The sequence below is a fragment of the Thermobia domestica genome, chromosome 2 (assembly GCF_964235325.1).
Source record: "Thermobia domestica chromosome 2, izTheDome1.hap1.1, whole genome shotgun sequence".
Lineage (NCBI taxonomy): Eukaryota > Metazoa > Arthropoda > Insecta > Zygentoma > Lepismatidae > Thermobia > Thermobia domestica.
In genome coordinates, this window is record NC_137455.1 from 364804785 (window position 1) to 364831254 (window position 26470).

The 26470-nt window shown below is 35.3% G+C and overlaps 1 protein-coding gene across 2 annotated transcripts in view; it reads left to right on the top strand.

Moving 5' to 3' along the window:
- The window catches only part of LOC145678827 (peroxidase-like), a 156174-nt gene extending 131771 nt beyond the window's left edge, over positions 1-24403 (top strand). For both annotated transcript variants that reach the window (XM_081749373.1, XM_081749374.1), the window contains exons 13-14: positions 10132-10237; positions 19406-24403. In XM_081749373.1, the coding sequence (XP_081605499.1) occupies positions 10132-10237; positions 19406-19490 (191 nt within the window). In that variant the 3' untranslated portion in view covers positions 19491-24403. The remainder of the gene's footprint in view (positions 1-10131; positions 10238-19405) is intronic.
- Positions 24404-26470: the final 2067 nt, after the last annotated feature.

A 26470-nucleotide genomic window follows, 5' to 3' on the forward strand; every position in this document is an offset into this window, starting at 1 on the left:
ATATATATATATAATATAAAATAATAAAGTTTTACTCTTCTGGGGGGGCGATCGCCCCGATCGCCCCCCCCCTCGATCCGCCCTTGATATTACGTATATACTTGCAATATAGACTTTAGAATATCAATTATCAACAGTGAAATGGGATCTATTTGACCTTTTGCACATAGGTATTATGTATATTCATTTCTAATGTACAGAGTACAAAGTCTTTTATCAAATAATATCATAGCATGTCCAAACCCAGCAGACAAGAATATAGTTCAAAGAACTATTCGATAAACGAATAGAGTACTTATTATTCGTATATGATCACTATAATATGTTTACAGTTCCTGTCAGGTAGAAAAAAATCGTGAATCCTTCATTGTTTAAAGAAACTAAGTCAGAATGTAGTTTTTTTTCTTTCTTAAAAAAAGCATAGAGGAAAGTTATGAATGTGTGCTAAGAACTGACGTTAGCCGGTCGAACGTAAACATACTAGGTGGCCGGTTTAATTAATAAATCTTTAAGTTTTACGTCCCACGGTTATGCCAAAGGAGACGGTGATGATGAGAGAGGAGTGAAATGATGGAATGAAGAAAGTGGGAGAAAACGGGAGAACCCCGAGAAAACCCACGAACACGGTGTTTGTCAACCACAAAGTCCACACGGCGCGAGCTGGTATCGAACCAGGGACCCCACACACCGGAGGTGAACGCTCTACCACTGAGCCACCATCCCCCGGTTTAATGATATCGTAATGGAATGCATCAAACTGTAGTTATACAACTTTTTTTTATTGAAAAGCATGTGTTTGTCAAACTCATGAATACAAATTTCCCCTATCCTTCCCAAATGACGCCCCTGTAGTCATTGTATGTACACTCGTACAGTCATGATGGAACCATATTATTTTAAATTAACTACTGGCCACCTTAGCAGGTGCTACCGTATTTGGAAGAAAGCCTGAATGCCTATACTGTACCTACGTATAACAGAGAGCCCTCATTGTTGGTTTAACGGCTAGCATGTATGCTTTTGTTACACTACGTCCAGAGTTCGATTCCCGCTGCAAATGCTTCAAAAGGAGGTTTATACCGAACTTTACACTATAGGTCTCTTCTTATACAGCCTAGCTGCTGGAAAAGGAGTAAATACAATGAACAACTTACGTAATAGCGCCATAAAAATTCGGTTTTTTGTCGAAAACTACACATTAAGTCTTATATCTTAACCTGAAGCAAGTGATCTTATTCAGCTCGGTGTTATCTACCAATTATACCTGTTTCATCTTTGCAAAATATTAGATAAAGTTTGAGATAATTATAATTTTAAGCTATACAGTAGACTCGCGACTATCCAACCGAGTTAAAAAAATCTTCGTAGTACAAAGAATATATATATAATATAGGCGCCCATCAGGGGGAACAAGGTGGGGCGCTTGCCCCCCTAGAGAAAATTGTAGAATACTTCAGAATATCGAAAATCCAATAGAATTTTTACATTAGTTACAGTTAAATTTGAAACTATTTTTGAAACGTTGCTTATACTTGCCCTCCCTTCGAAACCACAACATGGGCGCCCTTATATATATATATATATATATATATATATATATATATATATATATATATATATATATATATATATAACCATCTACAAGATTTTTAACGCCTTCATAAAAACGCAACTTTGCCAAGAAAAAGTAATCATCTATTAAGGACTTTTTAAAAACTAAAAATCTGAAAATTTTGACATTTTTCTTTTTCTTTCTAAAATATTAGGCCTACGTTTTGCGTTAATGTTTTATTTATGTTGAAAACGTATTTATGTATAATGTACTGCATACATGTTTCTTATAATTAAGTTGGACATTATAAAAATTTATCTTAAATGTATGGAGTAGGTATGGTTAATCTTGGACTTCATTTTTTCTGTAACAAATTTTTAAAACGCAAAGTACATAAGCAGTGTTTATTTTAAAAGAAATGAAATTTTTAGGTTTAACGTCCCACGATTATATCCTTTAGTCATTATATTGATTAAGTTAATGATGATGGCAGAAATGGTGCAATGAGAATGCGGGAGGATGCGGGAATACCCTGAGAAAACTCCACGCACATGATGTTTTTTCTCCACCACAAACTATAACGACTCTATAGAAAAGCGTCGTCAACCTGGTCCGTCTGGTAATATATAAGTTACGAAGCGATAATTACTTTTCTTTATGCAAGAATCAACTCAGATATTCAAAGATCATTAGTCTCACCTTTATTGCTTGATATGTCTTAAATATTCCTTTTTAAAACCGTGAAATACATAAATTCACTTGACTAGGTCAACACATAACATGTACATAGCCACAACTATCCCATAATAATCTCTTACATATATTAAAAACATTCTTCTTTTCTGTTAATTTAAAATGAACATTCTACTAAGTATATTACATATTTATGAGCACTTTTTGCCCACGGTACAGGTAAATATTATACAAACTAAAGTATTTCGTTATAGAAAATGTCGCCCGACAAAGGGACTGAATATAAAAGTCATGAGTAGGCCTGGCTTTTATATTCAAGAACCACTGGTCTGATTAGATTAATGTTCGTACATTACATATGTTCTTTATATTTTGATCACACCTCGTATATATCTTCATTACTTTTTGGTTAACCCTCATATATATATAAAATATTAGTTATTATCATTCACATAAATACATTTACAATAAATCTTTGATTTCATTAATATTTCTCTTTTATTACATTATTATTTATTCTTTATCATTAAAAACATCGTCGCTTAGAAATATAATTAACGAGGGTGAAACACAAATTATCAAGATTACTAGTTTCGATCATTATTACAAACGATGATGTGACAAATAATATTTGTTCTTTTCGGGCGCATTGTATAACAAATAAGTTAGATGTTGCAATTGTAATGTATACATAGTAGCACTAAGATGTCCAAAATAAAGAAGAATTTCACTCAAGGTAGTCATTGAATAATTGATTTTATAGAATGGATCTTATTCTTAACCTAATCTTTGATAATTAAACACAAATCAATCTAATATAAAATAATTTTTGCCTTTAACTAATTATAAATTGAATTATGATTCTTCACATTAATAAGAAAGAATAAAAATTAAACATAACCTACGTTTGAATAATCAAATGGAAGTAAATAAATTTATTTTACAGAAACAAAAGACACCTTTTTGTTATTAAATAAACACATTTTTCATTATTATTGTTATTTTTCATTCTTATTTATTTGATCAAGAATGTTGGGTGCTACTAACTCTTTAACTAGATGCATTTCAAATATTTATAACCATCGTTTTCATTATTAATATTAACACAAACTTTAAAACGAAAATTCACAAGAATCTAGAACCAACATGGGTTTAACCTAATTTCGTTAACGGTAATCATGTTACATTCGCACTGGCATATGAATCTAATAAAGTGCATTGTACCGCACAATCGTGGTTAGGTTCTACATTAGGTTGTACATGTCTTTCATCGTGATTTGAATTTGGATACGAAGTACCATCTCGTGAACAATGATTATGTCTATACATAGGATTGGTAGCATCTCTAGGATTTCGACATGTATTTCTATTATTTTTGTGTCTACTTCGGTTGATTAGGTTAGGCGGATTCCCTACATAGCCTTGTCTATTTTGTTCATTTTGATTGCTAGAGTATACTCGTCTTAGGTTCGGTTCATTATTATTCACACTTCGGATATTCAAATTCCGAACAGGGACCAAATGATCTGAATTATTCTTATTTTTACCCATTCCTGATTGTGTTAGATTCATAGCATGGTATTGAGTTTCGTAGCATTGTACAAGCATTAATAAATGACTGAAACTCATACACTGTGTGGAAAATAAGATCTGCTGTAATTTAAATGGAAGCAAATTGCGAATCGATGCAATTATTCTTGATTCCGATTGCAAGGGATTAACAACCTTTAATTCATTATAGACATTTACAACAAACTCTACAATAGATTTGTGCAATCGAGGATTGAAATGTTGATTTCTAAGAGTGGCATCTCTGTTTGCCAGCAAAAAGTCATTTTCGTAATTCGCGATCAATGCCGCTTTAAATTCCTCATATGTACTAATGTGATCACGTATTGCCTTAAACCATAAGGAACAAGGTGGGAGTAATACATGGGGTATTAATTTCATGTATTGTGATCGGTCGATAGACATTATATTGCATTCGTCTTGGAATTTCTCTAAGAAAGAACTAGCATTTTCATTGCACTTACCACTAAATTTACTCATGGCTTTGATTTCGCTCATCTTGACACTTAACTTTACCTTTCTTTTCTCACTCCTTGTTCTTGTGGTGTGATTGTTCCGGTCCGTAGCGTGCTGTGTCATGATACCATTTATATTTCGTTCATCAGTGATCTTCGGACAATTTTCCTCTAATATAATATCCTCCTCAGATTCCGGCGAAGGCGTATTTATATCCGGTGATTGGGGAAACTCGAAGCGATCACTGCCCAGATTATTGCGATAAATGTTATCTCTAGCCTGTAACGTTTTAATTTCTTCCTGCATAGTAGCCAACTGGATCTTTTGATGTTTAACGGAAGATTCTATTAACGTTAAATCCTTTTTTACAGCACAGATTTCATGATTTTGATGATCGTGCTTTTCTTGACACTCATCGGCTAACCTTTTTAACTTCTCTTCAAACTGCGAGGATATGTCGTTCATCACCTGGACGATTGTTTGTTTCGTATCGTCTGATTTCAGTTCTATCCGTTCTATTCGTTTACTTAATTCTTCATACTGCTTGCTAGCTTCGTTGAATTTCGATTCTATCTTCTGTTCCATGGTCTGGTTAGCTTCATAGAACTTCTGTTCCATGTTTGTGTTAGATTCATTGAGCTTCTGTTCCATGGTTTGTTTTATCTCAGTCGTCATTTGCATAATTTGTCGCTGCACAGCTAACAAAAGTCGATCCTCAGATGACAAAATTGGTGTTGCACTAATTTCACCTGGATTACTGGTATTTGATTCCTGTTGCACAATTTCACTATCCATTATTCTTTTGATGACCTTACCGCTTCGTAATACGGTTAAGTTCGTATTCATAAATGGTAATATCCAAGTAAATTCAGCCCTACTTTCCTTCTTCGGGAACTGAATTTTCAAAAGTCCCGGGTTTGGTAAACCAAATTTTTATAACGACTCTATAGAAAAGCGTCGTCAACCTGGTCCGTCTGGTAATATATAAGTTACGAAGCGATAATTACTTTTCTTTATGCAAGAATCAACTCAGATATTCAAAGATCATTAGTCTCACCTTTATTGCTTGATATGTCTTAAATATTCCTTTTTAAAACCGTGAAATACATAAATTCACTTGACTAGGTCAACACATAACATGTACATAGCCACAACTATCCCATAATAATCTCTTACATATATTAAAAACATTCTTCTTTTCTGTTAATTTAAAATGAACATTCTACTAAGTATATTACATATTTATGAGCACTTTTTGCCCACGGTACAGGTAAATATTATACAAACTAAAGTATTTCGTTATAAAACTTAGTTTTCCCTGAGAGAACTCCACGCACACGATGTTTTTTCTCCACCACAAACTTAGTTTTCCCTGAGAGAACTCCACGCACACGATGTTTTTTTCTCCACCACAAACGTAATTTTCCCTGAGAGAACTCCACGCACACAATGTTCTCCACCACAAACTTAGTTTTCCCTGAGGGAACTCCACGCACACGATGTTTTTTTTCTCCACCACAAACTTAGTTTTCCCTGAGAGAACTCCACGCACACAATGTTCTTCACCACAAACTTAGTTTTCCCTGAGAGAACTCCACGCACACAAGTTCTCCACCACAAACTTAGTTTTCCCTGAGAGAACTCCACGCACACAATGTTCTTCACCACAAACTTAGTTTTCCCTGAGAGAACTTCACGCACACAATGTTCTCCACCACAAACTTAGTTTTCCCTGAGAGAACTCCACGCACACAATGTTCTCCACCACAAACTTAGTTTTCCCTGAGGGAACTCCACGCACACGATGTTTTTTTCTCCACCACAAACTTAGTTTTCCCTGAGAGAACTCCACGCACACAATGTTCTCCACCACAAACTTAGTTTTCCCTGAGAGAACTCCACGCACACAATGTTCTCCACCACAAACTTAGTTTTCCCTGAGAGAACTCCACGCACACAATGTTCTCCACCACAAACTTAGTTTTCCCTGAGAGAACTTCACGCACACAATGTTCTCCACCACAAACTTAGTTGGCCGGAGATCGAACTAGATACCCCACGCACAAGAGGTAAACGCTGTACCACTGAGCCACTGTCCCACCCACCAATGTTTACAAAGTACTGATCTGTACTAAGAGATCAGAAAATATGAATAAGAATGGATTTTGTTATTTAAAAAAAAAGTATGCTTAATGACATGGTATGAGGCGGAAACGAGAATTACAGACCTTCGGCTTATCCGGCGTTTTTTGTTATCCGTCGCTCTCTTTGGCCATATTAGATCGTATAGAGTATAACAGTGGTTCTCAAACTTCTTGTTACTGCGACCCACATTAAATAATAATAAAGTATTTTGTGGCCCACCTATTTTTATTCAAATACACACTGACATTCTACGTAATGGTGGTGAATTTCAAAACAGTTAAACTTTATGAATCATATCTCTAATTCCAGTTCGTTCAATAACAGTTCGTATGAATGATTAAAATGAAATTTAATTTGGTGAGTGTTGTAAACACCCTCAGCGACCACGAATGTTACAAAGTGAAGCTCGATGCTTACATCTTAATAAAGCAAAATTTAGTTGGTTGCTTTCATATCTATCGCAAATATCTCACTTTCAAGTTAAATTGTAATACAAATTTATGAATATAATGGTCCTGTCGGTACAAGAACGTCAGTCGGTGACGATTGAGCAAGTGCGGTAATGTAAATTTCTTTCTCAATAACTGTATTTGTTGTATGAAATTGTACGCATGCGCAAAGAGGGTTAAAGTGTTTCCATAGAAAGGTAACACAGAACTAACACTAGTTCTGACACAATGCCCTACCCCATCACTCACCCTTCTCTTTCCATCCTAATCCAGCATCTCTACTGACTGTATAACAAAACACGACTCTGAGTTACCACTTACTCTTCACTTCATTAACAGACACTTCTTCCAATTTTCACTTTCTGAATAATACCGGTACTTCACAGCATATGTTTCTGCATCAAAATAAAATTTTGATAATTAAAAGGAGAAACTTCTCGCGACCCATCAAAAAGCGGGGCGGGACCCCACACTTTGAGAAACACTGGTCTATAGAAATGAAATGAAATCTTTGTTTTACGTCCCACGGTTATGCCGGTTAGGCTAAAGGAGACGGTGATGATGAGTAATGAATGAAATGGTAGAATGAAGAAAGTGGGAAGAAACGAGAGAACCCCCAAGAAAACCCACGCACACAGTGTTTGTCCACCACAAAGTTCACTTGGCGGGGGCTGGGATCGAACCCGGGACCCCAAGCACCAGAGGTGAACGCTCTACCACTGAGCACCGCGGCCCCCACTGGTCTATAGAGTGTACGTATTTCATTAATTATGCATTTCATTATAATACTGTTGTCTTCCTAGTCTTACAATGACAACCGAGACGAATGTATACTTTAGTATCAATTTCATCTTGATAGTTGACGTGGTATAGTATCAATTTTTAGGTTAAAAAAATAGTTTCTGGAAAATTACGGATGAGTAAGTACATTTACTCGTATATTGTTGTTCATCTCAATAAGGTTATACCGATTGGTATATGTACAGGGTGACCCAATAAAACCTTCCACATTTTTAAAGGTTAATAAAACAAATAGTATTCCAGATAGAAATTTGTTTATTCAAAAATATAAAATGTTATAATGGCTTTGTTCTGTCCTGGATTACTCTGCTCTGATGTGTATTTAAATTACTACAATTATTGTCAATAATACCCAATAAACTCTTCCACTTTTTGATCGTTTGTAACGGAGCACAGTGGCTGAATGATGGAGCACTTACCTCTAGTGCGTGGGGTCTCTGCTTCGAACCTCAGCCAAGTAAGTTTATAGGGGACAACATTGTGTCCGTGGGTTTCCTCAAGGTACTATCGTTTTCTTCCACATTCTCGAGCTCCTTCGTGGCTAAGCGGTTAGTGTACGCGCCTTTGGCGTGGAAGACCTCCGGGTTCGATTCCCGGCGGGAGCTCATGTGGTCCGGATTCCACGTTAATCAGTAGGTCCCGTCTCATATAGTCTCACTGCTGAAAAGGGACGTTAAACTCACAATTAATTCAGCTCCTTCCACATTCTCATTCCACCAATTATTGCATCATCATTCACTTGCCTTAATTATCCGTCTCTCTGAGCCTAATGAACATAATCGTGGGACGTTAAACTGAAAGATTTCGTTTCAATTTTTGATTGGTTCTAGCACTGTCAGAGGAAGGGTGAGAGGAAGAGTGGGTGGGTCCTCGCTTTCGCTCATCACTCTCCTACTGTTTTCAGTCGTCATTATGGTTTGGTTAGGGGCAAGGGCGCCGATTTCTCTGTACATTTGGGGGGGGGGACATTCAGATGCAGAAGGCACATATATGAGGATTTTAAAACAAATTGCATTCAAATCATGCCAAATGTTGTATATTCATAAATACAATGCGGGGGCTAACATGAGCTTTGGGGGGGCCCGGTCCCCCAGGATCGGCGCCCTTGGTCAGGGGATCATGACTCATACGCAATCGAAATGCTTTTCAAAATCACCAGTTCTATGATTATAGTGCAAAGAGTTTTTCACTTAAAGTTTATTATTTCATGTAATAAAAATATTCTAATCGGAAGATTATCTGGCAGTGGGTTAGAATTTCTGAACAACGGGTTCAGCGTTGAAAAAAAAAAAAATCTGTCCGACCTAGAAGTGCTCATACGCGTGAGAAGGTTGTGAGACAGTCTGGTTTACAGTAACCAAAACGTTCTGCAAAGAAACATGCTTCAATTGTTAAGATTCTTAGGAAGAGTGTAACAAGAATTTTAATAATTACAAACTGTTTTAAATATTTAATATATATATATATATATATATATATATATATATATATATATATATATATATATATATATATATATACAACTCTCTATCTTCAATACTTCTCTTAAAATTTTGTTAGCCTTTTAAATGCGAGATGTTTTATTGAGACACCCTGTATTATATTTTTACACTTTTCACTAGATCATAAGATCCAATATACTCGTACTTCAATCAAAAATTTTCTTGTAGGCCTTGTATCTGGAGAACTATATACAATGTAGCCAAATCCAAACTATCACATAACTCTGTGATTATTCCGTAGAAAATACGGGGATGCGGCACAGGACCGACACTTCACAGGATCGACACGGCATACGACCGACAATTCAGCTCAAAAACCTGTTTCGGTCCTATGCCGTGTCGATCCTACGCCGTTTCGGTCCTGTGCCGTGTCGATCCTACGCCGTTTCGGTCCTATGCCGTGTCGGCCCTGTGCCGTTTCGGTCCTATGCCGTGTCGATCCTACGCCGTTTCGTTCCTATGCCGTTTCGATCGTATGACGGTTCTCTCCTATATATCCTTAGGAAAATAATTGTTACTTAATATTACGTAATTATAAAATAATGCATTTTTTATTATTTCGATCGTATGAAAGTTCTGCTGTCGATCCTATGCCGTTTCGGTCATATGCCGTGTCGATTCTACGCCGTGTCGATCCTACGCCGTGTCGCCCCTATGCAGTGTCGGTCCTGTGCATCTAACCCGAAAATACGAAAGCTCGATTTAGGGTCCGTTCAAATATATTCGTGACCCCTGATCCATTAACTAATTATTGGGCAAGATCGCAACCTTTTGGTGCATTTTTTTTTAAATCATTCCTAAAATTCTTCTTTTATTATCCTTTTAAATGTGAGATGTTTTATTGAGACACCCTGTATTATATTTGGACACTTTTTCATTACATACTTTTTCATTTTTTTTCTAGATTCAATATGAGTTTAATTATTCTTTTTCTAATAGACACATGTCCATGTTATCTTTACAGACCAATTAACGGAGATACGAAAAACAACTTTGGCTCGAGTGATATGTGACAACGGAGATATGATATCGAATATGCAACCAAAAGCATTCGAGCACTCCAGTTCAAAGTAAGTAGAATTCACTATAAATGATATCGTTTGCTTCTGAGAACTTCGTAATTCATTTCCACGTCAGTTGAATGCTTTGCATTGTTTTATTCTATTTTTTTAAAAAAGAAACAATTTTATAAACTTTGAAGAGCACGTGGATGAACTCCTTTATCAACGTGACTTTTCTGTAATCTTTCTCTAGGAAATTGTTAGGTTAAAAAAAAATGGTTGATAAAATCTTGAGTTGCGTACGTTATTGAATTTTTACGTAATATTCCGTTCTTCTTTGTAAATTGTAAGTGATTTTACGTTAGAGACGGAGAAAGTTTAATTGTACTAATATTACCGTGACATAAAAGCATTTTCGTCAAAGTAATATTGTTGAACTTCCTAAACTTACAATGAGTTCCTGATAATAAGAAGAATCACTGGCACTTATTCTAAGTTATCAGGGTTCTCATTCTGAGTTTGGAACTGATGTAATCTTCTGTTTTACAGTTGTCAGTAAGGCCAGGATTTTTACGTATGTACATTTTTTTTTCGAGCAAAAATTAGCTTTTCTTAAATACCAGATCGTCAAATGTTGCTTCTAGGTGGGTGTAGAGATTATTTTCTAACACTTCTTTCTCCCCATTTTGGGACCTTTATCTGTTCTCTTAATCTTCTCCCAATCCCATTTTTCCCTTTCCTCTTCGTTTACTGCTTGTCGAAAATTTTACTCAAAATGTCTCAGTGATTGTGAACTGAATGTTGGTTCTTGTTCGAAAATTCTGACAAAATCAATCAGTTTATTCGTATCTCTGGATCTAGACGACGCCGTTGCAGATTCCAGGACACACCAATTTCTGCAGGCAAAGAAAGATTAATGTCTTGCAGACAGAACTGTTTTGTATTCACGGTTACAAATATATGACAGCTGCCATTATAGACTTGGAACAACAAAGTTTAGAAAAGAACGTTGCGATATCCACTTCTAATGAAATAGTTTTGTCAAAGAAACGCTTGAGGTTACGCTTCAGAAGAATCCGAATGTTGTTGACTTTGCAGCATCTAGAATCAGGGGTGGATTCAAGACGGACTTCTGAGAGGGGGCGGTAGGTTGCAATACTGATACTTAGAGCTACTTTTAAGAGCTCCGAACTCTAGAATGGGTTTTATTTATATATAAAAGAAAAGTTTCCTTTTCTGGGGGGCATCGCCCCCCTGGATCCGCCACTGTCTAGAATGTTGTCATTCCAAGTAAATACAAAGTTTACTCCACTAGTCTCTGTGGATGTGAGTGACATTTGAGCTCCAAATAGAAACGCTTTTACACAGTATTTAACAACTTAAAGATACTTAATAATAGAGGGAATAACTAACTAACCCTATAGACTTTGGAACTCGGAGGTTCAATGCCGTGTTCAACAAAAACTCTCCATTGACTTCTATTCTTAGCCAATTGGATCCAGTTTCTACTTTATATTCCTATTTCTGCAAATCCATCTTAATATTGTCCTCCTATCTGCGCCTAAGTCTTCTTAATGGTCGTTTTCCGATTGGAATTCCAGTTATAACTTTGAAAGCGTTCCTACTTTTTTTTCCCATTCTGGCTATATGGCCTGCCTACTAAGCCTGATAGATTTGATGACCCCTAACAATGTTCGGTAAACCGTATAAATTATCCTCTAACTAGACAGAATTTTGTATACATCAGGCGGGAAACATAAAAAACTTTTAGAGCAAAGAAACGTGATTTTTTTGAAAGCTAAAATTAAGGAACTTGAAAATAATAGTAAAAATAAAAACATTCGGAATATGTATAAGGGCATCAACGAATTTAAGAAAGGCTATCAACTCCGCACTTATATATTAAAGAAAGCTGACGGAACAGTTTTTAGTTATGCAGATAGCGTCTTAAATAAGTGGAAATATTTCTTTGACGATATGCTTAACACGCAGCCAAAAACTAATGTATAAAAAGAGTGAATAATTAGTGATTTTTAATTATAAGTGGGCCCATTTCTATTTCTTACCAGTGAACAATTAAATATAATTGTAGAAAAAAAGTTGACTCCTCTGAAGAATAACATTTTCTCTATTTTCGAATAAAATTATATCGTCTTGTACAGATATTAATAGAATCATACACATACATTAATTAGTGTAACGTAATTATAAGGTGCATATTATAGAGATGTATACAGTTTGTACATATTGTTCCCATTTGTATAAGAGACAGGGGTGTAGCCAGCAGGTTTGTGTAGGGGGGGCCCGTCGTTTTTGAGGGGGGGCCAGCTACAATGTACAAAGCCGAAAAAAAGTGTTGCTGCTAGTGTTTTTGAGGCCTGAAAGAAAGGAAAATTTTGGTTTCCTTCTGGAAGACTAAAAACACTATTTTAGCTTATTATTATTATTATTATTATTATTATTATTATTATTATTATTATTATTATTATTATCCATAATTTATATTCAAGATAGTTTTTATTATGCGTAATCAAGAACAACTGCCCGGGGCCAAATGCTATACTTTGTGCATAACTATAAAGGTAACCAAGAAAGTTCTGTCCCTTTTCGTGGAGGTCTGTGTTCAATTGGAACTCACACTGTGAATTGAATGCTAGTGGAGATAAGGCGAACGTCAGTTGTTGGTGTGGGTATATCCAACATACTACCTGGTTGTGGCAATTCAGATACACCGTGAACTTGCGTAAAGACAGATGGAACATGGGACATCTACAGAGCGTCATAAGAGCATGTATGCTGAACGAGTTCAAATGGAGGTCAAACGCCGCTGTAGCGGGACAGAAGATATGCCAGGCCTTTGGTGAGGGTGTCATGAAGACGCGGACATTGCAGCGATGGTTTAACAAGTTTAAGAACGATGACGAACACCCGAAAACACTACGTGCCAGAAGACTAACACATGTACAAAGAGAAACTGGGACTACAATTCAGTATGTGGTGAAACCATTCGGCAGCACGTCCATCAACTTGTGAAGCACTACAAGTTGGGTCGATGGTCTCTCATATTTTGACTCCGGGCCAGAAGGCAACGCGGCAGTCGCCTATGTTTATTTACTGTTTCGGAGCCATTTCTGGACAGGGCGTTGACATGTGATAAAAAGTGTGTCCTATACGAAGCTCCACGGCGCTGTCATCATTGGTTAGCATCCCATGAACCGATTTCAAAACAGCAGAAACCAGCACTTTACCAGAAGAAGGTCCTGTGTGTTTGGTGCATCGTGCATCGGGAACTGCTACCAGCTGGTCAGAGTATCAATGCAACTGTGTACTGTCAGCAGTTGAGCTGTGCTCAACAAAAACTCAAAACTCCGGAGCCATCCCTTCTGAATTGCAAATGGGTCCTCGTTTACGGGACAACGCTAAGTCCCACGTGGTAGGATGACTCAGGACACCATTTTCCGCCTTGGATGGGAAACAATATTGGAACCACTATATTCCCAGGGTATTGCACCGTCCGATTATCACCTGTTCCATTCTTTGGACAATCACCTTAGAGGACGCCAGTTCAAATCCCTAGTAAAAGTCCAAAATGCACCTCATACTTTCTTCGTTTCACGGCCCACCAAGTTCTACCACGATGGATTGCATGGCCTTCCAGAACGTTTTCAGAAGGTCGTCGATGCTGATGGGGACTATTTTTGATCTTCCAGGTTAGGTGACATGTCGATGTTCGAAGGTGGTGGGTGAAAAAGCAACAAAACTTTTCTTGGTTACCTTTATATTTTAATTTAAGACCTTGTATACAGAACCTATCTACATAAGATTGATTTTCTTTGAAATTTCACTTAATTTCTTTGTTTTCCTCACAAAAATATTTATTTATTATTCGTGACTAAAACAAAACATACGGTAATTATTTTATTACACTGAGTAAAAATAAAGGAGAGTGAATGAAATCCAAATTGAATAAAAACATTGTTTCTCACCAAATTTTCCATCCTCTATGTCTTTTAAAACACTTGTCAAAGCATATACTATACTTAGAAATCAGTTTAGTACCTTTGTTTTATGGCTGTATTTGTAGTACCTTGTTAAAACGTTTGTCTTCAAACTGTCAAATATAAATCGCAGTAAATTGTGTAATCTGCTGTCACAAAAATGTATCCTATTTTTCGATCGGTATAAGGAAGATATACTATACTATTTTTCGATCGGTATGGAAAAACAAGAGAGTAAAACAGTTTAAGGAATGAATGTCTTTTCTGCCCTTTTTCGCTTTGTTTTAGCACCGTTTCCTTTTTGTTTTTCATTGGCCTCAAAAATCCTTACCCTGCTCATCAACCACACCAAAAATATTTTAGCATAATGTGAGATAAATCTGTTATGCATTAAGAAGCTTCCATCAACTAGACTCTGCTCTAAAAATTTTCTTTTAACAGAAGAATCAATTGCGATTTTATTCTTCACTCTCTTCTTCCTTCCATCACAGCTTTTAGCACATGTTTAGCAATTTTCTTCTGTCCCTCTCTCTTTTATCTATCACAGCTTCAATCATACCCTTAATAAGACAATTTCTCATCACATAATGGAGTAATCAATTTCTTTTCCCTTTTTTCTATTGAACTATTGTTTTCTATCGGTTACTTTTCTCTAATATATCAGTGCTTTTTTGTTTCACCCATAGTTCTTTCCATTCTTCTTTAACCTTCCATTTCGAATGATTATAATGGTTTATGTCGCTGAACTTTTTAAATATTTGTAGTCGTATTGGCTCTTAATTTCAATTTTCAAGTAATTTGTTATATTATTTTTCATTGAAATGAAAAAGAGAAATAAAAAAGCTTGACTAAATACACAGTTTATGATTTTACTTGTAAATAGAATGTTTTCCTATAAGGAAGGTGAATCACCTTTTTTCTACATTCATATATAATATCTTCACTGGTAAGGAATAGAAATGAGTCCTGTTATTATTAGGGTCACTAATTATTCCATTGACTAAGAAATCAAATTAAAAAAAAACAGGCGCGGCATGCTCTCATTTGATGAACAGGTGACAAAATACCCCCATGCGTCATTGTGTTCATCGTAAAGTTTGATCTTCCCTCTGTCAGTTTGTCAGTTGTAAAGTTAATATTCCATGTGCCATTTTGTCCATTGTGAAGTATGATCTTCCATGTGCCATTTTGTCAATTGTGAAGTATGATCTTCCATGTGCCATTTTGTCCATTGTGAAGTATGATCTTCCATGTGCCATTTTGTCCATTGTAAAGTATGATCTTCCATGTGTCATTTTGTCCATTGTGAAGTATGATCTTCCATGTGTCATTTTGTCCATTGTGAAGTATGATCTTCCATGTGTTATTTTGTCCGTTGTAAAGTATGATCATCCATGTGCCATTTTGTTCATGGTAAAGTGTGATCTTCCGTCTGTCTTTTTGTCAGTTGTAAAGTATGATCTTCTATGGGTCATATTGTCCATTGTAAAGTATGATCTTCCATGTGTCATTTTGTCCATTGTGAAGTATGATCTTCCATGTGCTATTTTGTCCGTTGTAAAGTATGATCTTCCATGTGTCATTTTGTTCATGGTAAAGTGTGATCTTCCGTCTGTCTTTTTGTCAGTTGTAAAGTATGATCTTCTATGGGTCATATTGTCCATTGTAAAGTATGATATTCCATGTGCCATTTTGTCCATTGTGAAGTATGATCTTCCATGTGTCATTTTGTCCATTGTGAAGTATGATCTTCCATGTGCTATTTTGTCCGTTGTAAAGTATGATCTTCCATGTGTCATTTTGTTCATGGTAAAGTGTGATCTTCCGTCTGTCTTTTTGTCAGTTGTAAAGTATGATCTTCTATGGGTCATATTGTCCATTGTAAAGTATGATATTCCATGTGTCATTTTGTCCATTGTGAAGTATGATCTTCCATGTGTCATTTTGTCCATTGTGAAGTATGATCTTCCATGTGCTATTTTGTCCGTTGTAAAGTATGATCTTCCATGTGTCATTTTGTTCATGGTAAAGTGTGATCTTCCGTCTGTGTTTTTGTCAGTTGTAAAGTATGATCTTCTATGGGTCATATTGTCCATTGTAAAGTATGATATTCCATGTGCCATTTTGTCCATTGTGAAGTATGATCTTCCATGTGTCATTTTGTCCATTGTGAAGTATGATCTTCCATGTGCTATTTTGTCCGTTGTAAAGTATGATCTTCCATGTGTCATTTTGTTCATGGTAAAGTGTGATCTTCCGTCTGTCTTTTTGTCAGTTGTAAAGTATGATCTTCTATGGGTCATATTGTCCATTGTAAAGTATGATATTCCATGTGCCATTTTGTCCATTGTGAAGTATGATCTTCCATGTGTCATTTTGTCCATTGTGAAGTATGATCTTCCATGTGCTATTTTGTCCGTTGTAAAGTATGATCTTCCATGTGTCATTTTGTTCATGGTAAAGTGTGATCTTCCGTCTGTCTTTTTGTCAGTTGTAAAGTATGATCTTCCATGTGCCATTTTGTCCATTGTAAAGTATGATCTTCCATGTGTCATTTTGTCCATTGTAAAGTATGATCTTCCATGTGTCATTTTGTCCATTGTGAAGTATGATCTTCCATGTGTCATTTTGTCCATTGTGAAGTATGATCTTCCATGTGCTATTTTGTCCATTGTAAAGTATGATCTTCCATGTGTCATTTTGTCCATTGTAAAGTATGATCTTCCATGTGCCATTTTGTTCATGGTAAAGTGTGATCTTCCGTCTGTCTTTTTGTCAGTTGTAAAGTATGATCTTCTATGGGTCATATTGTCCATTGTAAAGTATGATATTCCGTGTAATTTTTTTCTTGTAAAGTATGTTCAAATGCTATAAGTTCCACCTTATTCAATGTAAATTGATACCTCAAAGGCTGACTAAAGCCAGTCTAGACTCTAGTATATGAACCATCACTTGATATGCATCAATGGAAATCTAAGTTGTAACACAGTTTATAGCTATTGTGTAGTGATATAAGTATTTATTTTTATTTTTATTTTATTTTATTTTATTTTTTTTTTTTTTTTTGAGGAGAAGAATGTTGTTTGTTAGAAACCTAATTACATCTGAAAAATCGAATCATAATTTATTTTATTCTGGTAATTAAGTGGCATTTATCAAGTTTGGATGGTAAGGTCTAGATTTTCTAATTAAGTGATGCTTCTGGACAGTGTGGTTACCTTTCTCCGTCTCTCTCTCTCTCTCTCCTACTCAAAATAGAAAGAAAATTGTATAGCTGCGTATAAATTAAGCCACTTTCGAGAATATTCTATTTATTTTGCTGTTTTATGAAATTCGGAGTTATGCTTTCTCTTACCCCTCACACCTTTCTCAGCTTCTGTAACAAATTAGCATCCTATCCAGTGCTACCAACCAGGCTTTTCACTCTCAAATTATCAAACTGTGAAAATTCTTGAATTTTCGATGAAATTGTAGTAAATTCATACAACAAACGCGTTCTCCTCCTCTAATTAACTGCTGACTTTTTATTAATATTATCGTTATCTTTAAATGGTTATGGAGTCTGTACTTGAATATTAGTTTCGGTGTATTATAAAGTATTACAGTTTCTGGTATGAAATAATAATAATTCCTTATTATGAACGTCCTTATTAAAGTAGGGTGTGGCTTAAGGTCACTACGACGGAAAAAGAGCTTTTCTATTTGAACTGTGCTCCTTCTGACGTTGCTGTCGATGTGTGTTTTCCCGTACCTTCCTTCAAAAAGGAGGAGAAAGTTGCTGCGGCCGAGATCTTTCAATCGTTGGATGCGAAAGCACTGCCAAACTGAATTATTTCACGGACTTCACTGTGCTCTGTCTTGTTAGCCATTATTCTAAGTAGCCTACGATCTTCACTCGTCAAGACCAATCGATTGAATGACAAATTAGCAACACAGCTGAGGTCATTCACTTCTTTTCCTTAAGCAAAGAGAGGATTTCCTCCGTTAGAGGAAGGCGGGGGTGGGGCCGAAGTATAGTTCGCATAGTTTCCGAGGTCACAGGTGGAATAGACAGGCTCTAATTGTTCAGTCTTAAAGTACTCACCTTTGATGAACAGGTTTTCTCCTTCCATTCCAGTCTGTGCAAATTTGTGGTGAACAATGTTTTTCCAGTTGATACCTTCCAGTTTTCATTTTCCATCTTAATCTTTTGAGACCCAACGTCCGTCCTAATTAACAATATCATGTTTTGGTAATTTAGGTGGATACCAGTTTATACATGATATGAAACAATTTTCTTTTTGATTGTTACTGAAAATATTACTTTAAGCCAAGTACTAGCTATTTCATCCATATTATCTTTAACGGAGTATTGTGTAAACGTAGTTTCGAACAAGGTATTGTGTAAGCATGCATTTCACCCAATCAAACACTATTTTCTTTCAATATTGGAAAAATATTTCTACATTTCAGGGAATCAGAAGGAATATAAATAACACAAGTAAAGTTATCATGTTCACAGTATCATCTGGTGTCCGTCTACGATACCAGACGTTCTCAACTGAAATATTTCGTTATAAGAATGAAAAATAAGCTATACTGTACATGTCTATTGGAATGAGCATAGACTCTGAAAGCGTTAAAGAAAGATGTGTATAAGAATTGTTTTCCAAATAGATTTGTTTAGGCAGCTTTGCACAGACACTTGCATAAATATTGTTTAGAATAGTTTTCCGTAAACGTTGTTCTGAACAAAGGGAGTATGTTTAGTACAAGGGATCCAGAAGCACGTAAAAAACAGAAAATTTACAGGAGAAATGAATGATGCAAGTACTTAGACGTAACAGAACGTAACCAAATCTAACCTAACCTAACCTAAAGTAACCTAAACTAACCTGAACTAACCTAAACCAACCTATTAGTAGAAATAAGCGAAATTCTATCATTCTTTGGAAAAGTATGCTGGACCCATACACTAATATAACATAAACGAACTGAACCTAACCTAAACTTACTTAAATTAACATAACCTACCCTAAACTAACCTAATGTGAACAGAAATTACCAAAATTGTAACATTTTTTTAGAGAAAAGAGCTGGATCCCTTCTGCTAAACATAGGCCGAACAAAGTTTTGCTTTAAACATTATTTTAAAGTTTAGTGTAAAATGTTGGTTTGAACAAATCTTTTTTTTTTCTTTTTTTAACATCGGATTTCTAATTCCTAAGAAATGATAATATTTTTTGATGTTACATTTTAGGAACCTAGTAGTTTCCTGTGATGACTCAAGTATTCCTCGCTTGAATATTTCATACTGGAAAGACACTAATGTCCGAACAAGATGAAGATGAAAGGGCGAAGGCCTACAGTTTCTCTCTTGAAGTTTGGACAGAACACGATAACGTGTTATGTATATTCTTTGGTAAAGATAGATTCAGTTCAAGTTGGTTACAAATTTCATTAATGAATGAGTGACAATAGAAACGTGACCTGCGACTGGCTTGGTGTGAAATGAAGTAAATGCACTCCAGTTTCAGTATTGCCATCCTTAGAACTGTTTGTGTCCATTTTCGTAATTTTTATAGTTATTAATCTGTAGTGTTTCTATAACCTACAACAAAATAATAAGACTTATACAAGATTGAAAATTTTAAGAGAACGCAGTATGTATATTTGTTATTTCGCGCTGTAAGTTAAATAATAGCAAAATGTTTATAACTTACTTAATTGTATAAGATCATGTGTAGCACACATGAGCACTTGAGATTATCAATTTAGTCCTGCTACAAAAGCATCCTGTATTCCCTTAAGAAATGACAATGCAATATTTGTGTACAAGCATATATAAACATGTTGTGTGTGTGTGTGTGTTAGAATTTACTGAAGATTGATAAATATGTGAAAGTGAGTTTTTATGTTATTTGTTCTGTATGTGTGTGAGTGTGTTAACGTTTGTTCATTTATTATTTCTGCAATTGTTTTGGTATTAAGTGTATATATGTAAACCTGCCTTGTTATATAATATATCTAGTTTTATTGTATAAGGTTAGCGCTTATATTTCCTGAATGCAGTGTGTTTGTGATAATCTTCAATAATCTTCAAGCCTTGCAGAAAATATTCCAATTATATATAAAGTACATATATATAAAGGGCATATAATTTTCTTTTCTCAGTTTACTTCGAAACAATTAAATTAAAAATGCTTTATTACGCACAAATATTCTTTTGTATATTTCTATCCTGTAACACGTTTGGTAACAAATATCTTTATCTGTGTATTTCCAATCGAAGGGCGTGGGACAGTATAAAAAGTTTCTAGTTAAAAAACATTATATACAGGATGTCTACAAATGAAGTATACAGTTCCAGGTTGCTTACAAAATGAAACTATGATGTCCGCTATATAGCAGAGAAATTAGCTATATTCCTTCAACCTTACCAGAAACAAAACTTTTGTACCGGTAAAATATGTACTAGATATGTCTCCCCACGCATAACATTGGTTGCTCATAAAAGTACAAACGATATATATATATATATATATATATATATATATATATATATATATATATATATATATATATATATATATATATATCAGATGTTTCACAGTGGAAGGCCCCATTAATGCCTTCTCGGAGACCACCGGTAGATCTCATCATTGTCTTGTGAATATTATATACCCAAAGCAAGTAATCACGTTGTCTCAAACTTTCACTGCACTCACTTTACCTCTGCAAGCCACAAGACACTCATATCTTTCTCCTGCGAAGACGCCATTTCTGTTAGTGAGCGCCACCACTCTGCAGAGCTCCAACATTTGGGCATTTGTGCTATATCGCCTGCTCGACCACACGAAAATCGAAACTAGTACCAACATGTACATTTGATTAGATTAGATTACGTTACGTTACATCACTTATATTAGGTTAAGTTGAATTACAAGTTAGTTACCTTCAAAACAGAGGCATATAAACTTTTACAATTTGAAATAGATAATTACTTTTGGCGTATAAATAAGATTTCCGAATGTACAACATAAATACTACACTGCAAAAAAACCAACCAACCTTGCTGGGTGGCCACTAAAGTGCACGAATGCTATCTAACAGAGTCAGAGCAGAGTGAAACTGTTGACAACACGCCTTATCGCGGGGGTGAGTCCGAAGGCAGCAGGCGCGTCAGCGATTGTGGGTACGTGCGTAAGCAAGGATAGTGAAAACAAACGAGTTTTGGTAATGATATGAGTTTCAATAGCACTTATCATGGTTTCATAAACGCCAATAAGCAGGAAACAGTAAAACTTGAAGCAAAGTCAATCTACTTCCTTCGGAAAAAAATGTGCCTTTCGTAGCAGCTTTTTACCACTTATATTGAGTGCCACGTAGGCTACCCTTTTTCCATACTGAAACAATGTTTCTCATCTTTTTTACACTCTACATCAAAAACAATAACAACCATCTTCTTTCCTTCAAATATTCCCCTCACCTGACGTTCACTTACTTTCCTCACAAACCAAAATAAATTCTCGAATTTACTCGGTAGATTTCTTAAAATTGGTCGGACGATCAGTTTTCTTTGAACAGAGAAGGCATACGCAATGTAATATTCATGTTACTTGGAGAAGAAAAAGTTTATTTAAACGTGCTATATTTAAGGCCTCTACAAATGGACAGTGTTATGCATCAATTGACCTAGCGCCATTTTCCGATTTTCGAGGTTTTTACATCAGTGTGTAGGAGACAATGTAAATAATGTAAAAAGAAAATGTTTAAAATCCTACTTTTTGCTTAGAACTTCAGGAAAAGCTATTCGGTCAAGCGCCAAGCACTGAATCGTAGTGGTAATATGTTTGTGTTTAATTCAATATCTCAGAATTATGTTTTGGCGCTTGGTCAATTAATGCATAACACTAAGATAATTGTTAATTACTTGTAATCCGAATGTAGTAAGGCTTGAATATATCTAAGAGATAAGTCACTCCTGATATGTTTAATGTTAATTAATTTTTTTTATCCGTGTTTATTCGTTAACTCATTTGCACAAGAAAAATAATATAACATTATACATCCCGAATCCCTTCAACTGCGTAGAAAATCATGCTTATAATCCGACATTGTAGTTAATCAGTACAAATTGTATGTATGCCAGCTAGATAACATGTAGTTATATATTTAATAATAAAATTACTTCAAGTAGAAGATAAGTTACTTTGTTTTATAGAATAATACTTTCTCTTAAATATGATAACAGAAAATTTTCAAACTAAAGTTAAATAAAAGCAAAACATTTGTTACTTTTTTTGTAAAAAAAAAAAAAAAAAAAAAAAAAAAATGGAAGCTAGTAAATAATATTTAGTATGGAGATAAAATCAGTAAATGATTTATGGTGTAAACATAAAATCACAAACAGAAAGTAGCATTTTTTTTAAATGAAATATTCAAGAATAGAACTGTCTGCCATTTAGAAGACAAAACCAGAAGTAAATAGATTTTACTTGATACATAAGTTTAGTACTAATTGGACAGTAAATATAAAAAGTATTAGGTAGGAAATACATTTAGTTATTCGGCTTACATGCCATTAACTAACGTATCTCAACGTATTCACACCTTCTCTTTGTTGATTAGAAAAATTATTGTTCTTATTCTACTGTTCTACTATTGAGATTGGTGAAAGAAATTGTCTTCTATTAATTGTCTTCTATTATTTGCGTAGCTAAAGAAAACGCAAATTATTGCAGAAATTGTCTTATATTACCTATATTGTTCTAAGAAACGAAAAATTCGTGTTGAATTCCATACGTGCAGACAATATAGATTGCATCTTAAGTATATAATATAAGTTGCAAATAATTTTAAAATGTTGATTTATATACAAAAATAATTAAAGTTAATTAAAGCATATAAACATGCTATTAGATGTGAAAATATTGTAGTTCTTAATTAATGCTATAATTCAGATATGAACTGTTTACAAGTTATTTTTCTTATACACAGTTCGTCATGAAAGTATACAATTCAGTAATTTGAATTTGTCGTCCATTTGCAGAATCGTGGCTATGTGAGACGGGGTCTATGGTTTAAAATGGTGTCCAGACACAAGGGAATCCAGAAGATTCGTTCGAAAGGGGCGGATCGCAATCTGAAATACACAGTTTCACATTAAATCAGAATAAAATAGTGCAGTAACGTAGCTTTGTGAGACGGACAGCCCCACCGCTCTCCCTATGGATCCGCCAGTGGGTTCTAAACGACTATGCATTCGGACTTGTATCCGAGGCAAGTATTCACGAAGGGAGGGCACAGTGGTTCAGTGGTAGAGCGGGTACCTCTGTTGCGTGGGGTTATTGTTTCGATGCCCGGTCAAGTAAGTTTCTGATATATAACATCCTGTTCGTGGGTTTTTTCAGGGTAATTACTCCCGTTTCCTCCTAATTTTTTTCCACCACTTCTTCAATCATCTTTTACTTGCCCAGGGGCGGATCCAGGGGGGCGATCGAGGCTTTCTTATTTTATATATATAAATAAAACCCATACGAAAGTTTGGAGCCCTTAAAAGTAGCACCATGACAACCCACCGGCCCTCCAGAAATCGGTCCTGGATCCGCCCCTGCACTTGCCTTAATGATTGTCTCCTTTAGCCTAAAGCACATAATCATAGGTTGTTAAACTGAAATATTTCATTTAATTTCAAGTATTCCCAACGAGAATTGAATCAGGAACCATCTTCATTAGGCAGATTTCGGTGCTTGCCTTAGATATAAATTCGAATAAAGGTCCGGATACCACTTCCAACAACCTTGGCCCCGTCTCATATAGCCTTGGTGCAGAACTAATTAATCAGTAACTTACAGTCCTATTACTGTACACGGTGGAATTTTCTTGAAAACTGGGTACTTTAGACATTGTACATTTCAAGAAATGGCTCTGTAAGTTGATGTGCTTTCATAGACTTACATAAAATGTTATTATTGCGTTTTATACAGACTTTTCATTTATGTGTATACAAATACCGTTCCAGAGAAAATTGTTTGCGTGATTTGAAGTAAAAACTAGAAAATATAATGTGTGTGTGTGTGTGTAGGTGTGTATGCATTATTTATCTCATAATTATCATATGCCATTTACAAGATAATTCATCACGTAATCATCGTTAAGCGTGAAGTATATTGTTAATATATATTTTGCATTCTGTAAATACATATAATAATATCCTTTTTACTTATATCAATAAAGTTTTGTACTTGAGAAACTATATATGTTGTATTATTGCTATTAAAATTAACATTAATTTGATATCTTTACATTATAGCCCTATTTGTTCAAAAATTGTAACTATTTTTTTCAGAGTTATCAAGGAAGGAATGTAACTAATTACAATATTTAAAACTCTTGTAACCCCTTGCGTACAAGTGACATCTATGTAGATTTCTCGAAAATGTATCCCTTGTTAAAGGTTGTATTAATCCTGGAGATAATGAAATTTGTTAGTGGATGCAACGCAAGACAGTTCTATTATTTCTCCTTAGGTGGCAGCACCTTACTGACAGAAAATAAAAAAAAAAGCGTTGTCTCAGTAGATGACAGGCCTAAGAGAGCATTGAATCACAACACGCATGTGTTTGTTTTTGACGATAAACGATTAGCAACTTCGAGATCTATTTCGAGATCGGAAAAGGAAAAACAAAACTTTCCGGTCAGTGTTGCTAACCTGAAGCAGCATAAAATTCCTTCAGAATAGAATTTCTTTTTCTCAGTCAAAATGTTCCACATTGCAAATAATTGTTTTTATCACTAATGTGAATGCTTACCTCATACGCACAATGACAATGACCTATATAACGGTCTAACTAATTAACTAAATCTATGGCCTATGGAACCCGCAGGTTCAGTGCCGCGTTCACAAAAGCTCTCCACTGACTTCTATCCTTAGCTAATTGCATCCAGTTTCTACTTTGTATTCCTATCTCTGCGAGATCCATCTTAATATTATCCTCCCATCTGCGCCTAGGTCTTCCTAATGGTCGTTTTCCTATGGGTCTTCCAGTCAAGATTTTGAAAGCGTTTCTACTTTCTTCCATTCTAGCTACATAATTGCCCACCTAAGCCTCCTAGACTTGACGACCCTAACAATGTTGGGTAAACCGTATAAACTATGTAGTTCCTCGTTATGAAGTTTCCGCCATTCCCCATTCTCGTTCCTCTTGGGTCCGAATATTCTTCTCAGGATCCTGTTCTCAAATACTTTCAGTCTATGTTCTTCCCTCAGAGTAAGTGACCATGTTTCGCAACCATACAGAACAACAGGCATGATTATCGTTTTATATATTTTAAGCTTCAAATTCTTCGACAGAATTCGCGACGACAAGAGATTTTGAACCGAATAGTAACACGAATTCCCTGCTTTTAGTCGACATTTAATTTCTTCGTGAATATGATTTTCGTCTGTTAATATTGATCCTAGATATTTGAAACTATCCACTTTATCAAAAGTATTATTTAATATTTTAACGCCTCCACAATTTGCAATATTACGGTCCCGACGCACTTCCATGTACTTAGTTTTCTCTGCATTTACTTCTAAACCCATGTCCCTGCAAGCATTTAATAAGATCTCTGCATTTATTTCTACTGTTCTTCTATCATCCCCTATTAAATTTACATCATCAGCATATGCCATCACCTGGTGAATACCGTTCAACTGTAGGCCCTGGTTGCTATATTTGATTTTCCTTATAGCGTATTCCAGCACAAAGTTAAATAATAATGGCGACAACGCATCTCCTTCTTTCAGGCTATTTTGGACGTGAAAGCTCGTGGACAAAAATTTTCCTACCCGGACTTTACTTTGGGATTCACTTAAGCATACCTTAATTAATCGAATTAGTTTTCTCGGCATTCCAAGTTCTGTAAGAACGTTGTACAATGTTTCTCTCCTAACCGAGTCGTAAGCCTTTCTAAAATCAATAAATAGTTGATGTACCGGGCTATTGTATTCCCACTTCTTTTCGAGTATTTGGCGAATGGTAAATATTTGGTCGATAGTTGATCGATTTCGTCTAAATCCGCACTGATAATCAATAATTTCATCTGCGTATGGGATCAATCTTGCTAATAGAATATTTGAAAGGATTTTATAGGATGTTGACAAGAGAAATGCCTCGATAATTATTACATTCAGTTTTGTCGCCTTTCTTGTGAATTGGAACAATGATTGATTCTTTCCACTCTTGTGGCAATTCTTCCTTGTTCCAGATAAGGAGAATGAGTTTGTGTATTTTGTTCCACAATTTTTCGCCTCCAGCTAAATTAACTCAGCCGG